Here is a 14,081-nt window from a genome sequence, read left to right on the forward strand (position 1 = left end):
CATAGGGAACAAGATTGATCCAGCAAATAGCATCATAAACGCCAGCAGGAGGTGATCGTAAGCTCAAGGATATAAACACCCTAGTACGACGAGGCGTGCTGCTGCGTGTGAAGCTAGAAAGGGAAATGAAATCAGCCTGATTTTGAGGCTAAGACGAGACCTATGAAATATTTTATGACTGCATTTGTGACGGAAAGCTTCGATGGAACAGAAGATGGGAAATATCAGTGGGACAGAATTCATTACAAAGAATGCCGCACACCATGGTATCTGCTGCACCTGCGTCGGGAGCAGAGAATTCCAGGCAAGTCAGTGAAGTGCCCGGAACACCATCCCACAGAGGCAGACAGTCATGCCCACCATCGTGTTTGTTCAATATTCGGACATCGGGTAGCAACCACGTAAAAAAACTCGGCGAGCCCAGGCAAGAAAGCTTGCTTTGTGCCTCTCACTGAGATGTGCAGCTAGATCAACCATGACAGACCGTCTCTCCGGCAAAGTCTTCCATGTTACATAGAAGGTATGTCGATCAACAAACAGATTAGCCGCACAGAAAAGGTTGGACGTATTCATGAGCGGCTCCTGACAGTGATTGAGAGGTGCAGTCGCATAAGCCAACGTGCTATACGGACTGACGAGCCATGATACGGGGACATTCGAGGTATGAGAATGTATGTGCACTGCCGAGTCGTTTGACTGGTGTAGGCACACGTCACAGGCGCAAGTCTGTGTGTACGTATTAAAATATGAATGATATTCCATAGACAGGGTGTGTTTAACTCGTGGTGATTTTCAACGAGATACGGTGGCGTAGAGAGCTGTATAGTCAACACGAACAAACAATTGTGGAACTGAGGCTACCGTATTATCACTCCGATGATGGAGAACCTTCACTAGCTTCACTGAGCAGGCTCGAGCGACGCTCAGCGCTTACTATGCAACAATATTATTTCGGCAGCAACTTAAGAATGCTGAGCTTCCCTTAGTATTTGGAAACTGGAATCGTGATCCAGGCGGTGCGTTGGTCTCGAGTATCGCAGCCGCTCGGCGCTCTTGTCAACTTTGCGTATCATCTCACAGAAGGATGTGGTTTCGATCAAATACAGTCCGATTTTGACTACTACATGGTTTGAGGCCTCAAGACCTCATCGATCATCTTCAATAAGGGCTGAAAATTCGGTCGACTGGTGGTAAGTCTTCTCTTGTTCCCTGAAACCAATTCATTTCTGAAAGGCTGCATGGTGTAGCCGGTGGAGGCATATTGAACCTTATAGATCTACGCTCTTAGGCTGTGACCCGTGAGCCGCAGGAATGTACGGGAACCACTTCATAATCTTTATCAAGATAGGACATGCTGTGGTGCCGGACCAACAGGACACGTGCCAAACTGGACAACGTATCCGCATGATCTCTGCTACAATTTCTCTGATTTCAAACTTCAATCCTTCTGTATGGGGTATACTAGGCTGAAGTCTTTCGATGACGTATCTACTTTCGATACCACCATTCAAAGATCTTGATCCGTCGATGAAGGGCTTTGGCTGAGAGACTCATGTTCACGACTTTGTGGATTTCCAGAATTAATTTCCCTCCGATCCTCGAGGTGGGGCCTGCGAAAGCAATCGATAATATTCCGCAGGCCATCAGCTTCTTCCATGAGGCAAGATATATCACTTGGGCGCCTTTGCTTGCGCATTACATGGCGTCTAGAAGAAGGTGAAGAAGCACTGGTTTTGAGACATGCTGGTAGAATCACTGCATGAGGCGTGGAGTTCTGGAATATCTATGTAATGCTGTTCTGCGTTTGTGATTGTGAACCACTGGCTAATATAGGGCGCCTCAAGATTTTGCGCCGCTAGGGGTATTCAATCATGGATATTCGAAATGTACTCCCTGTCGTGCGTTGCATCTTCATTAGGTTATGCCATTGCAAGGTACAATGCCAGCACAACGTGTTATAATCGTAATATACTAAAACGCAATCCAGATAACATATTTTATACAACAACCAGAACTTCGTATGATGCATCGATAGTTGACCGTCAGAAGTCCCGCAATGCGCCTAATAGTCAGTCATCGGACATTCACATTGAAATCGATGCGGCCTCGCTTTGACACTCGCACACACGCCTTGATTGTTCGGGCGTACAAAGAAGTGAATCACGCCAGTCTGTACTTTCTGATCCATGAGGCAACCTACATAGTGAGTTTCATGGGGTTTTCATTATGCCTTACTTGAGAATAAATTACGACCGCAACAGTTTCCGCGTGAAGTGCGGAGATTCATAACTGTCCCTTGATGTGAGGGTGCGATCGGAAAGTGTCAGTTTACTAGGGGATGCTGATGAAGAAAGAGCCTATTGGTGCGAGTGTCTTCAAGCGCCGAAGGACGAAACCGGAACAACCCGCGGAACCTGCGGCTGGTGCCGAGACAATCAGTTGATTGGTCAAAGTGGCGCTTGTCACAACTTCCAGGCGCTACTTAGAAGCCGTATCAGACGTCTTTAACCCTGGGCCTCGGGCAAGGGCAGCCGTCATCTAGCGCCTAACTTAATATTGTATGACGTGCTAATGTTGCCAGGCTAGGTGTTCATCCTCGTTCCAGTCTATGTTTGGACCACCGGGTGAAGTTATCATCATAGTACTACCAACTCCACATTCATCGAACGCCGAATCGATATCTCGGATAACATGGCTACCGATAGGTATTGCTTCTGCGAGCATTGCATGTGTCCAGCTGACTGACCAATTTATGGAGCTTCTGCCAGATCTATTCGAAGAGAAGTAGAGAAAGGTCAGGATAAGACACTGGTACATATACCAGCGCTGATTTAACATCTAGTTTCCTGCAACACCATTCAGCTCTGACTCCTGTTGTTACATCCGCTTTATACTCAAGGTATGATATCTCGCCACAAGATGGACTAGTTGATTGAAACTGAAACTGAAAACAGGTCACGATCGCACTGTTAAAAATGATGAACACCTATGATGACGCGTATTCAAGTTCATCGTACGTTACAATTTTCCACTGATGAATCACATACGGTTTACTCACGCAGTCCCCAGGCATCTCGACCGTAGTGAGGGGCAAGTTTTATCTTTATACTTTAAATTGCGATATTGAATAACTGGTTGGTGCCCGCTAGCCGATCGCACTCGAATGTTCTTGAGATAGAGATATCTGGTTCGCATTTCTGCGTATACGATAGCTGTCGGCTCGAAAGGTTCACCACTGTACAGATATATCTTTGCGTGGAAACCTACCCAAAGTCGGGAGAAGTTCGTTGGACGACTTCTTCTGCGTGCGTATCGGTGTTTGCAACCAGTTGCAGACAACGGGCTGGGCACTACGATCTTACAAGTGGAACAAGACACATCGCTTGTGAGTTATGTTATCAATAAGTGGGATTACTGTGGAAATTAACCGTGCGCGGGACTCTCAACAAGCAAAGTTGACGAGTCTTCCAAAGTCACATTCAGCGTCGATGCCTGTGATATCCGACACTCCCGGCGGATTGGTAGCTTCGAGGACACCGTCGGAAAGCTCTTGGAGTGTTCAGGTCGTAAGTAAGGTTTGATATTTCCCCTTCAGCACATATAACGCATCCTTAGCCATCACGCGGACTGTCGACTTGTATGGATCAGGAGGCCAAGAAATCGGAATTCACTTTAGGATTTCTCCCATCCAATCTTCGACCATCAACAAGTTATCCATCTCTTGTGAGCAGTCAAGCATCCTCTATTGAGCGCTGTTTCTCAAATCATTCCTACAGACATCGACCTGCAAGATTTGCCCTCCGTTCATCACAACACATTCCGTGTTCAAGTGGCTATAGATGGCACTATCTGGGAGTGTCCCTCAAAGCCCAGTCATCAAGGACGCTCCAGATGGACAGACGGATATGATTTGTAGGTTGATTGATGCTGCACATATGCATCTGTTTGACGCATTCTCGATAGTCCATTCCAACTGAACTCGCATGCTTCACTGCAAATTTTTGCGACACGTTGGCTACACAAAAACAAGCCGATAGCTGCGGTGGAAGGTTCCGTGAAAGAATGGCTCGCTGCACCCAACGGTGGTAGGTTATCTATGAGTCTCTGTGTAGCCTACTCACACCTTCCGCAGTTGTTCACAAGACTCTCGAGTCCATGGGCACAAAAATTCAGGCAGAATTCAAGGTCTCTCAGACTTCAGGTGTGTCTACCGCTGAGAAAGCTGCCGATCCGGTGGTGGAGAAACATAACAAACTGGACACAAAGGAGACCGATGCATTGGACATTTCCGGTAGATCTCGGTTGATACTATGATTTCCACTGTTGCTAACGGTCCATTGAAAGTCGTTATCCTGGATATCGACCGCGTTCCTAAATTCGGAAAGCTGTCTTGGGATGATCGATTCTTCCTCGAAATTCACGCGACGAATAACGAAGAGTCTCATAACATCATATCTCAAGGACAACAGGGGGTGAAGTGCTTAATGTGGGATACAACATTCACGTTGTAAGTCCCCCCCATGTCGTATCGTTGCACAATATGATAATTTAGGTCTCAGTAACGTTTCTCAAACATCACGACTTGTGTTTCGTGTTCTCGGCTATGACGGAAAAGAAAGCGAACCAATTCCTATCGGCATTGCTATTTTCGAAGTCGATGAACTTCTGCAGCAAAACAGCTGTCAGTATTGTTTTCTGATGATGTATGCATTAACGATGAACGCGCCAACAGTGATCAGACGTCCGTTTCTATCATCTGCAGCGTTCGTGCACATAGATGGAATTCCCACTTTGTCTTTCAGAGCAGCACAAGCTGGTGCTACGTCATCTACAGGCTCTATGTCACTCACAAGGTCCTTGGGTTCTTTCACGCAGGAGCTTTCTGCTGCCGTTAACCGTACTGCGGATCTCAACGTCCAACCCAGCCAACCAAGAGACTACGATCAAGATAAGAGAATCATCGAAGATGCAATTTCTCGGGCTAGCAAAGACAATGGCGGCGATGAACACCTTTACCCCCTCCTGGTAAAGATCGGTATCTTTGTCTCGGTGGCTGAAAGACTGGCTAAGGTATGGCACGCCTTTCTCCTAACACGCACTCAGAAGAACTAGCTTGACTCATTTCTTTAGCTTCACCCCTACGCAAATATTGCATTTTCGATACTGGCAACAGGATACGAGGTTTGGGCGCACCATTTTCATACCTATGTGGCAGTATAAATATTAAAATCATCGCTATTAGGTCATCAGGCAAAAGATCGCCTGCGAAAACGGCGTGATTCGGCTGATGCATACTATGCAAGAAACTTACGATCTTGTCATGACCGTCGATGCCCTCCCATACCTGCATAAACAAAAAAACGTTCTCAAAGCTATCGTGCAGCAAACAATCGAATGCGCGTTCTTCATCCGCGATTATATGGATACTCGAGACAGCTGTGAGTCTTCCAGGTGTGGTAGAGTTCTAGCTGATGTCGGACGCCATCCATAAAAGTTGTGCAAGTGATCAGGAATTCAGTACTGAACGTGGAATCTCAGATCAAAGAATTTGAAAACGCATTCAAAGACCTTCAACACAGTTTTCAGAACTATATGGCCGTCTCCACACAGCTCACTGTGCTCAAAATCTTAGAAGATGTTCAAGATCTTGGTAAGTCATCCTATCATTTCCCCGCTTCTATCTTCATGCCGTTTCAAATAGGTGCAAAGGCAGATTTTCGCGATATGCATTACGCCACAGATGCTAGATGTGCTGCATCATGTGCCGTTCATCTACCGGCGAACCATGCGGCGCCCCCGGCTGACCTCATAACATCCCTACAGAGCTGGGTTATCGGGGACAGCAAGGAATCAGAGAGGATCTGCGTCCTGTCTGGACCTGTAGAGTCGTGCAGCGCCATCGCGCTACTGGTTGGAAAACGATTTCAGTTCGCGTCACGCCTTGGTTCTTCATATTGCTTTCGAGGTACCAGGTACAACGACACCCGGAGTTACACAAACCTGTTCTCAACAATCGCCCGTGATCTGGCAGATCGTAATGTTCAGTTCAAGCAGAATCTCTGGAGGGCCGTGGGAAATGATACGAGTTTACGCAAGACACGGGTGGCGAAGACGCAGTTTGAGGAATTTATCCTCGCTCCCTCTAGGGATGTCGTTTGGAACGGTCCATATCTGGTCATCATTGACGGTCTGGAGGTGGGAGGGAATGAAGCCACAAGGAAGGAAGTATTGAGTGTCCTCGTGGAGAAAGGGGCCGAGCTTCCCAGAAACCTCCGATTCCTGATCACTTGCCGGCTGGAGGATGACATATGCAAAGCTTTTAGCGGTCAATCACATGTTCTGCGCCGGCAACTGGGGGAAGCTTGTAGCTCCCTCGCAATGTCACGCGCCCATAATCATCAGGAGCATGCGAGCACGTAATGCCTCGTCTTCTTCCAGTCGTGCTCCGAGGTTTGTGGTTTAGACTACGGTCGTCGTCATTCACTAAAATATCGCGTTATAGCATAGCACGTAATTAGACCTGAACTAAGTGTTGACTCTTCCTCTATCACCGTCACTCGAGGTGTCAAGCTGGGCTTCTATGACACTCAACTCATGAGCTCAATTTCGTCGTCCCAATAACTTGCTATGACTTCCTTATTCATGACTCCCTTGATGTATTACACTCAAATTTTCATTAGTCTTGCATTATGTTGTTCTGATACTTACTCGTTGTACAAACGTGTTCTTGAGCGACTCCGTTCGAAGAAAATGTCTGCAAAAGCAATTCACAGTAAACTATCCAAGTATGGTATCACATGTACCATGTGCAGTAGAATACAGCGGAAATATGTTAAATAATTGAATAACACAACAGATCCCTAACCAAATTTCTCCTCCACGCAGACCACTCAGTAGTATGTTCCTACACAGTACTACTAGTTACATCAGGAAATCGCCGGGACTCCGGTATGTCCAGTCACATTTGATAAGACACCACAACAAAGTCACTTCAGGATCAACCTTGTTAATCATTGACCATGTTATATTACATAGTTATTAAATAGCTACTTTCTATCATCCGGTTCCAATATATATGACAATTGGTATAGTTCTGCTACTACAGGCCCCTTGGGTGCCATTATGGCCTGAGGCTATCATGCATCAGTAAAATTACATGCCTCTTAAACCAACTTATTCGGAACTTATTCTACTTGATTTGATGCCAAAGTCCACTAAGACATCCAAGGTCTCGTAAGTTCTCGTTTTGACTTGGAACATGACTTGAGTGTCTTAGCTCCAAGTTAACTAAGACAGTCAGATAACTTAAGAGCCGAAAAGTGATTTCAAGACAATGTTAAATTCAAATCTGTGAGTAGTAAGAAATACATTAAGACACCAGCTCGAAAGCATGATGGTCAATAAAATGATTGACATAGAATCCTCGGTAGGCATCTAGAGAATCATGAAATTGAAGGCCCAGAGGCACGATCTGAGTACTGAATATTGGGAGTAGGTGAGCACCGCAGATGATGCTGTCAATATGGATAATCGACAAGTCACGAGAGCTGTCCTCATTGAGAGATGGCACCACCATCCACATGCCTGTGAGCTCGTCTTGCTCCTCCGTAATCCAACGAAACCATTGAACGAGGGCACATGGATACGTGTGACCATTAGTAAAAGTGAAAGATAAAAAGCAAAAAATCCGAACAACATCCATGCTGAGCATGCCATCCTGCTCGTCATCAATATTGATGAAAGCACAGTCATCAGCAAATCACCAGGTTCCTTAATGTCTCCTTATCCTGACTTATCTGCCTTAATTTGAACAATAAGAAGATTTAAGAAAGCTCGTCACAATTTAAAATAAGGAACATAAAGAGGTCCATCTCCTTAAATATCTCCTTATCCTGATTTATCTGCCTTAATTTGAACGATAAGAAGATTTAAGAAAGCTCGTCACAACTTAAAATAAGGAACATAAGGAGGTCCATCTCCTTAAATATCTCCTTAGAACCCCCTTAGAATAAGGAGGTCGTTATTTTTAAGGCAGATAAGTCAGAAAGCATACTATTATTTGATTTGAGACGTGCAATAAGAAACTCAAAAGTAGGCTAAGGAGAAAATAAGGAGGTCAACGAGTCAAAGGTATTCGAAGGATAATAAGTAAGAAATGATATAAGTGGGTCCAAAATGTTGAAACAAACATGTAGGGCAAATGGTGGTCATGCAAACAGACAAGACTGAAGGTAGGGAGGTGAGCATATGAGTTCTGTAGGATATCAAGGCGTCAGATTGAGAAAGTAAGAGAGAGATAAAATATTACAGATGCGGATAAGGGAGCGCGGATTCACGAGGGCTTGAGTGTCATCATCATTTCGACCAATGCCAGTGCGGCGCAGGCGCTTCGTGTATGGCTGAGCTCATGCAACAATCTCGCTGATGCGCACAGAAGACAATCCATCAATAAACTCCATGTAAGCAATGGTGTCTGTCTCCCAGTTGCCTGATGAAAATGCGGTGCCAGTATTACTCATCTTGTTTGTGGTTTGATTAAGCGTCAATGCAATCTTGTAATTTTTCTTGCCGTTGTCCGAAGCATTGTCCAGTAGTATAAGGTTGTCACGAGCCAAAATAAGTGCATGCTCAGCCTGCAAATGAGAAGTGATGAAGTCTTGCAAAGTAGCAAAAAACTTACAGCTGCAGTTGCCAGTGCAAGCAAAGTTTGGTGCCCAGGTAAGCCATGTTCAATTGAATCTATCTTCTCGTACCCATAGATAGCGTTGAGGTGGGCGGCGAAAACATGCAAGATGAATTCAGACAGAAAGGCTCCAGGTAAGTCCTCATTGTCTGGATCTTCATACACGAAGCGCGAGTCCACAAGCTGATCTCCAGCATATTCCTTTTGTGCATCGGGAGTCTTGAGGTTATCATTCAAAGTGAAAAATGTCATCAGGACATTGACGGCAGTGGAGCCGAAGAATCCCCTCCACTCTGAAATCCTTTGACAGACCTGCCGAAGTGTAATTTACTGATTTGAATACAAAAGGATGCGTTACTCACCATGTGGAACCCACTACTGTAGCTGTCAACCTTGAACTCCCCAGGTGCACCATTGAACACCTCATGAAAAATGTCATGACAGACATCTGAAAGTTTTTCGTCTGGGATGGTCCAAGGATAGTTAGAATTTCCGACCCAGTACATAACTGCTGGAAGAAATTTAGAACACCATTTCAGCGAGTTCTGAGCATCACTAGGCAAGTGGGCATTCCTGGGTTTGACTTTCTTGGGGTTGATCGACTTTCCTCGGGTAGTGGCTGATGTGGACGTGTGATGAGCGCTTTCGGTTTTGATGGGCTTCTCATCCAACTCCGTGATATCAACTGACATCTGTTGCAGAAATTTGTCAGCTCTCTTGCGGTTATGTCAGTCAGTTTTGACCCATACAGAAGTTGTGAGCTGAGTTTTCGCTGCTTTGTTGACCTAGATTAGTGATCAGTTTAATTTACTAGTACTTGACCAAATCCTCGTTACCTTGGTGTTGACCTCAGGCAGCTGCCGATTGATCATCTCCACATCATCATCTATGTTAACTACATCCTCGACTTCAGAACTCTCATAGTCAGCATCTGGATCATCTTCAACTTCGGCTTCTTCTTTGTCCAACGACTCGGATCGCCTCCCGGGTACATCACCCTCCTGTTCTTCGTCCAAAAAGTCGAAAAAGGTGCGCTTTTTCCCCTTGTGAGCATCTTTAACAGTCTGTAATATGTGCACAACTCCCTGCCTTTATTCTAGTATGTCCTAGAAGGTGCGAATCTACTCACTGCCGCCCTAGCCCGATCTCTGATAATCTGATCATCAAATTCCTCAGGTACATCAACATCCTCTTCCCACTCCAGTTCATTGTCCGAGACCACTAACAATACTACTATTAGCCTCGCTCGTAAACACGAGTTAATCCATACCTGCGCTTTGTGTGCTTTGCGGCATTGAGGGCTGCGACCGGGACTTGGATGGAACAATCTTCACCTGCTTCCTCACTATTGTCTCCTCTGAAGGTTCGGTTATGCTTTGGGTTAGCGAACAAAGCAAGGTGAGTTCTGATGGAAGCAACTTTTTTGTTCGAAATAGGAAAACTTATGCTGATTCTTTGATTTTCCCAGCAATGCTTCCCACACGTGTCTGACTTAAGGTGGATATGCCGGTGTAGAGAATCATGCCTCTCATGGCATGATATGGCAGTTTCCACCAAGGAGTACATAGCACGAACTTGTAGTGTCACTCTGTGCGCTACCCGCAGCTATCCCTATACGAGGCACAACTTTCCCGTGCAACGCGCGCCATGCGCGCACCATTCCCACGCTTCGCGATGTATACTCGCGCGCGCGTTCCTGCGCTTGAGCGCCCTATAGCACCAGCCATCCAGATGCATCCATCCACTGTCCACCATGTTCTCTAGTGCGTATATTTCTATTTCTCTCATCTGCATATTGTTCCATCTTTATTTTTATCATGGACTCTCACCCATATATATCTTACATACCTACTCGGTGTTAAGGTCGTACTCTCATAGGGTCGGATACGAAGGACTTCGGCCTCAGCTCTTACGCTGTGCCCCTTTCCCAAGTACTGTCCCTTATTTCAAAGTACTAACGATAATGCGTCCGAAGGTCCGGATGGGTCTTGTAGTATATCCGGATGTCTTCCGGATATCGGAAACACGTATAAGGCTAATCCAGACGTATCCGAACTAGAAACTAACAGAGTAAAGACTATCCGAAGGTAGAGCCGAGGATATAGACTATCAGAATCTATCCGAAGTCTTGGAGGGTGACAAGAGTAAGAAGGACTCAAGTCCGGAGGACAGAAAGAGGACAAACTAAGATGATATTCGAACTGAGGTACTACAGGACATATACACGAGTTTATATACTATGAGGATAACAGAAGTATCAGTAAGCAAAGGTCCGAGGCTATGTACGAAGCATGTGCAAAGGTTATCAAACGCGAGTCGGAAATGAGACATAGGTTAACGGATCAGTAAGCATACCGGTAAGAAGTACAGTGGCTCAAAAAAGTGTCCCAATGTTTGTAGGTTTTCATGTAATTGTGTTATTGCGAGCCAGGGTGTGAGAATCTGACTAAGTCAAAGGGAGGTCCCAAAAAGCTCCGCTTCTCGGCTACAATTATGTCCCCTATAGCGTGAGAATACATTGACGCCGTGCGAAGATATGGCTATTTTAATTAGGTGACTCATTGGGACACTTTTTTGAGTTTCTATTAAAATATGAAAATCAGATCATTTAGACATGACACCATTTACAAATATATATATAAATGGTCCCATATTGACAATATGGTCTCATTTTAGTATCCTGTACATATATAAACCCTTCCAATAACATCATGTCCCTCATAATCAGCATGAAGTCTATTTCCTCTTCTCAAAGAGATAATATCCTTTTTCTCTCCACCTCTGGTCTATCTATCAGGCAGATTGCCTCCAAAACTGGTCTGGGGAAGTCAACTATTGCCAGGGTTATCAACCAAAATATTCCCAACAAAGAAAATGTCAAAATGGGTCGTCCTTCTAAACTTACTCTGCATGACAAAAGAGCTCTTGTTCATCATATTATATCTGGAAAGGCCTCTACTGCTGTTCAAGCCACAAAATACATCAATTCCATCATCACTACCACTGTCTCCACTCAAACAGTCAGGAACACCCTAAAGGAAGCCAATCTTAAAGCTGTAGTCAAGAAGAAGAAACCCCTACTGTCACCAGCCCATAGGAAAAGGAGACTAGCATTTGCTTTAAAGCACCAGCACTGGACTATAGAGGACTGGAAGAGAGTTATTTGGTCAGATGAAACTAAAATCAATAGGATGGGGTCAGATGGTCAAGAGTATGTTTGGAAAAAGGCAGGAGATCCACTTGGAGAAAAAAAAGTAAAAGGTACTCTTAAGTTTGGAGGAGGAAATATGATGGTGTGGGGCTGCATGGGGTGGCATGGGGTGGGAATTCTATGTGAGGTGGAGGGGAGGATGAATGCAGAGCAGTATGTCTCCATTCTGGAGGAGTGTCTGCTCAAAAGCATGCAAGAATCAGGTATTGATGAAGAAGACATTATCTTCCAACAAGATAATGACCCCAAGCATACCTCAAAGTTGGCCACCAAATGGTTTGAGGACCATGATATTACTGTCCTATCATGGCCAGCACAGTCTCCAGACCTCAATCCCATTGAACATCTTTGGGAATTACTCAAGAGAATGCTTGCTGCCTATCAAGACCCACCTAATGGACTATTTCAGTTATGGGAGAGAGTTGTAGTAGAGTGGGGAAAGATTGCTAAGGAGGAGTGTCAGAAATTGATAGAAAGTATGCCTAGGAGGGTAGCAGCAGTCATTAAAGCTAAGGGAGGAAACACTAAGTACTAGAATTATAGAGATTATGTATAATTGATTCAAACTCAAAAAAGTGTCCCAATGAGTCACCTAATTAAAATAGCCATATCTTCGCACGGCGTCAATGTATTTTCACGCTATAGGGGACATAATTGTAGCTGAGAAGCGGAGCTTTTTGGGACCTCCCTTTGACTTAGTCAGATTCTCACACCCTGGCTCGCAATAACACAATTACATGAAAACCTACAAACATTGGGACACTTTTTTGAGCCACTGTATAACCGAAACACCGGGAAGAGGAAATACCGAATAGGCTGTGTTTAACGTTATATGAACAGGAAATGAATTAGAAAGCTTATCGTAAATCGGATCGGAAGCGGATCTATACATCGGACCGGATCGGATCTCAGGGTCCGAAGTCCGGAAGAGAAGTATGAATATATGGGATATGACACTTGGTAGCGCTTCGGCTCCACATGACCGCGCTTAGGCGCGCTATATAAGCGCCAGCAGTACATACTATTACTTACTTTTTCAACTAACTTTCCATTTTTTACGACTTACTTTTCCTACCAGTCACTTACTAGTTAGCAGAACATAGTAGAGATCTATTTGTTTACACTTCGGATCACTCTTCTCTTACCTTGTATCATATCATCACTTAAGTTTAATCTCTTATTTCCACATATGCGCACGCGCTTTCCCGTGCTTTGTGCAATACACGCGCGCATTCCTGCGCCTTGCATGCACCTGCGCTTTCTCACGCTTCGCTTTGGCGCACACCTCTAGATCCTTGCTGCACTCACTTCCCCTTTAGGGTCGAACACGCTTGTCATCTCAAGCATAGCAGACTAGGCAAACACACGACCTTCAACATTTATAGATACAGTCTGGAGCATCATTTGTTCCTCTCTGTATTGTTGTTTCTACACCGGTGTTAGAAACCTTTCTATTAACATTGACACTGTCCTTAAATTTGATGGGCCTTGGATCTTGACTCTTCCTCTTCTCCACGTTCACAGTTTGAGTTGCTCCTGCACCATCAGCTGTACAAATCCAAATGGTAAGTCCTTGCAATAGTATTTTGTATTGTATAATGCTTGCTTACATGCTTTAGGGCCTAGCGTCATACTAGTGTACACAGCATTCTCTGTGTCCAGGGTCGTTTTAGTGGTCTTTTTTGCTAATGGGCAAGGTTTCGGTGTAGAGACTCGCGCGTCTCAATGCTGAGTATCCGGCCTTTATCCATACATTCCTATATGATCCAGCTCTAATCCAAAGGACCAGTCTCGCGCGCACTCGCGCACGCATTCATGTGCCTCCTCCTAGGTCTTCGTGCTATTGTCCGTCCATTCGTCCCATGTCCTTACTGATTTGCTGGTGCGTTATTCCTATCTCCTTCATTGAACTAACAAATCATCGGTCTGAAATCCGCGCTACATATAGAAAGTCTATTTAAACTTAGCTATAATTAGAGTTGATATGGTTACTCGGTTCAGGAGCGCGCTCGGAAGTGCGCCGCATAGTGTAATCTCCATTCTTAAATAGAGAAGGGAATCTTTGGGTTCTGGTACTTACTTTCCCCTTATCTTTGTGTACTGGAAAGTGTATAGATCACCTCCTCACTTGATATCTGATCTGATTCTCCTGTCAACCATCCATCTGTGCATCCACTCTTCAAATAG

The 14,081-nt window shown here is 44.9% G+C and overlaps 4 protein-coding genes across 4 annotated transcripts; 2 read left to right on the plus strand and 2 right to left on the minus strand.

The window, feature by feature from the left end:
• Positions 1–202: 202 nt before the first annotated feature.
• Positions 203–2,115, plus strand: F5891DRAFT_1171317 (uncharacterized protein; the record flags this gene model as incomplete). Its single annotated transcript, XM_041365540.1, has 10 exons — positions 203–308; positions 706–732; positions 765–769; positions 987–1,016; positions 1,081–1,190; positions 1,248–1,298; positions 1,579–1,716; positions 1,834–1,898; positions 1,919–1,934; positions 2,013–2,115. The coding sequence occupies 10 exons, from the start codon at positions 203–205 to the stop codon at positions 2,113–2,115; spliced, it is 651 nt and encodes a 216-aa protein (XP_041229111.1).
• A 352-nt stretch (positions 2,116–2,467) lies between these two features.
• F5891DRAFT_75530 (uncharacterized protein) lies at positions 2,468–6,820 on the plus strand. Its single transcript, XM_041373126.1, has 20 exons — positions 2,468–2,705; positions 2,759–2,794; positions 2,863–2,899; positions 2,955–3,013; positions 3,070–3,090; positions 3,150–3,187; positions 3,244–3,385; positions 3,451–3,566; positions 3,616–3,723; positions 3,777–3,912; positions 3,964–4,085; positions 4,133–4,291; positions 4,345–4,507; positions 4,560–4,681; positions 4,733–5,070; positions 5,131–5,181; positions 5,243–5,438; positions 5,495–5,650; positions 5,702–6,450; positions 6,503–6,820. Exons 1-19 carry the CDS (start codon positions 2,692–2,694, stop codon positions 6,418–6,420), a joined length of 2,733 nt encoding a protein of 910 aa, XP_041229112.1. The 5' UTR covers positions 2,468–2,691; the 3' UTR covers positions 6,421–6,450; positions 6,503–6,820.
• A 549-nt stretch (positions 6,821–7,369) lies between these two features.
• F5891DRAFT_946828 (uncharacterized protein) lies at positions 7,370–7,750 on the minus strand (the record flags this gene model as incomplete). Its single annotated transcript, XM_041374700.1, has 1 exon — positions 7,370–7,750. A coding segment is annotated over one exon (381 nt), but the record flags the coding sequence as incomplete, so codon positions are not given.
• A 655-nt stretch (positions 7,751–8,405) lies between these two features.
• On the minus strand, positions 8,406–9,978 carry F5891DRAFT_977656 (uncharacterized protein; the record flags this gene model as incomplete). Its single annotated transcript, XM_041376725.1, has 7 exons — positions 8,406–8,633; positions 8,681–8,995; positions 9,046–9,375; positions 9,433–9,468; positions 9,520–9,747; positions 9,813–9,904; positions 9,954–9,978. 7 exons carry the CDS (start codon positions 9,976–9,978, stop codon positions 8,406–8,408), a joined length of 1,254 nt encoding a protein of 417 aa, XP_041229114.1.
• Positions 9,979–14,081: the final 4,103 nt, after the last annotated feature.

The sequence above is a fragment of the Suillus fuscotomentosus genome, assembly GCF_016647785.1.
Source record: "Suillus fuscotomentosus strain FC203 chromosome Unknown F5891scaffold_12, whole genome shotgun sequence".
NCBI classification, from domain to species: Eukaryota; Fungi; Basidiomycota; class Agaricomycetes; order Boletales; family Suillaceae; genus Suillus; species Suillus fuscotomentosus.

Bases quoted from the DNA above. Each gene is read 5' to 3' on its own strand.
- F5891DRAFT_75530 (XM_041373126.1), top strand. The intron at 3,188-3,243 runs GTTCGCATTTCT...ACCACTGTACAG, and splicing joins TCTTGAGATAGAGATATCTG to ATATATCTTTGCGTGGAAAC. The intron at 5,439-5,494 runs GTGAGTCTTCCA...CATCCATAAAAG, and splicing joins TATGGATACTCGAGACAGCT to TTGTGCAAGTGATCAGGAAT.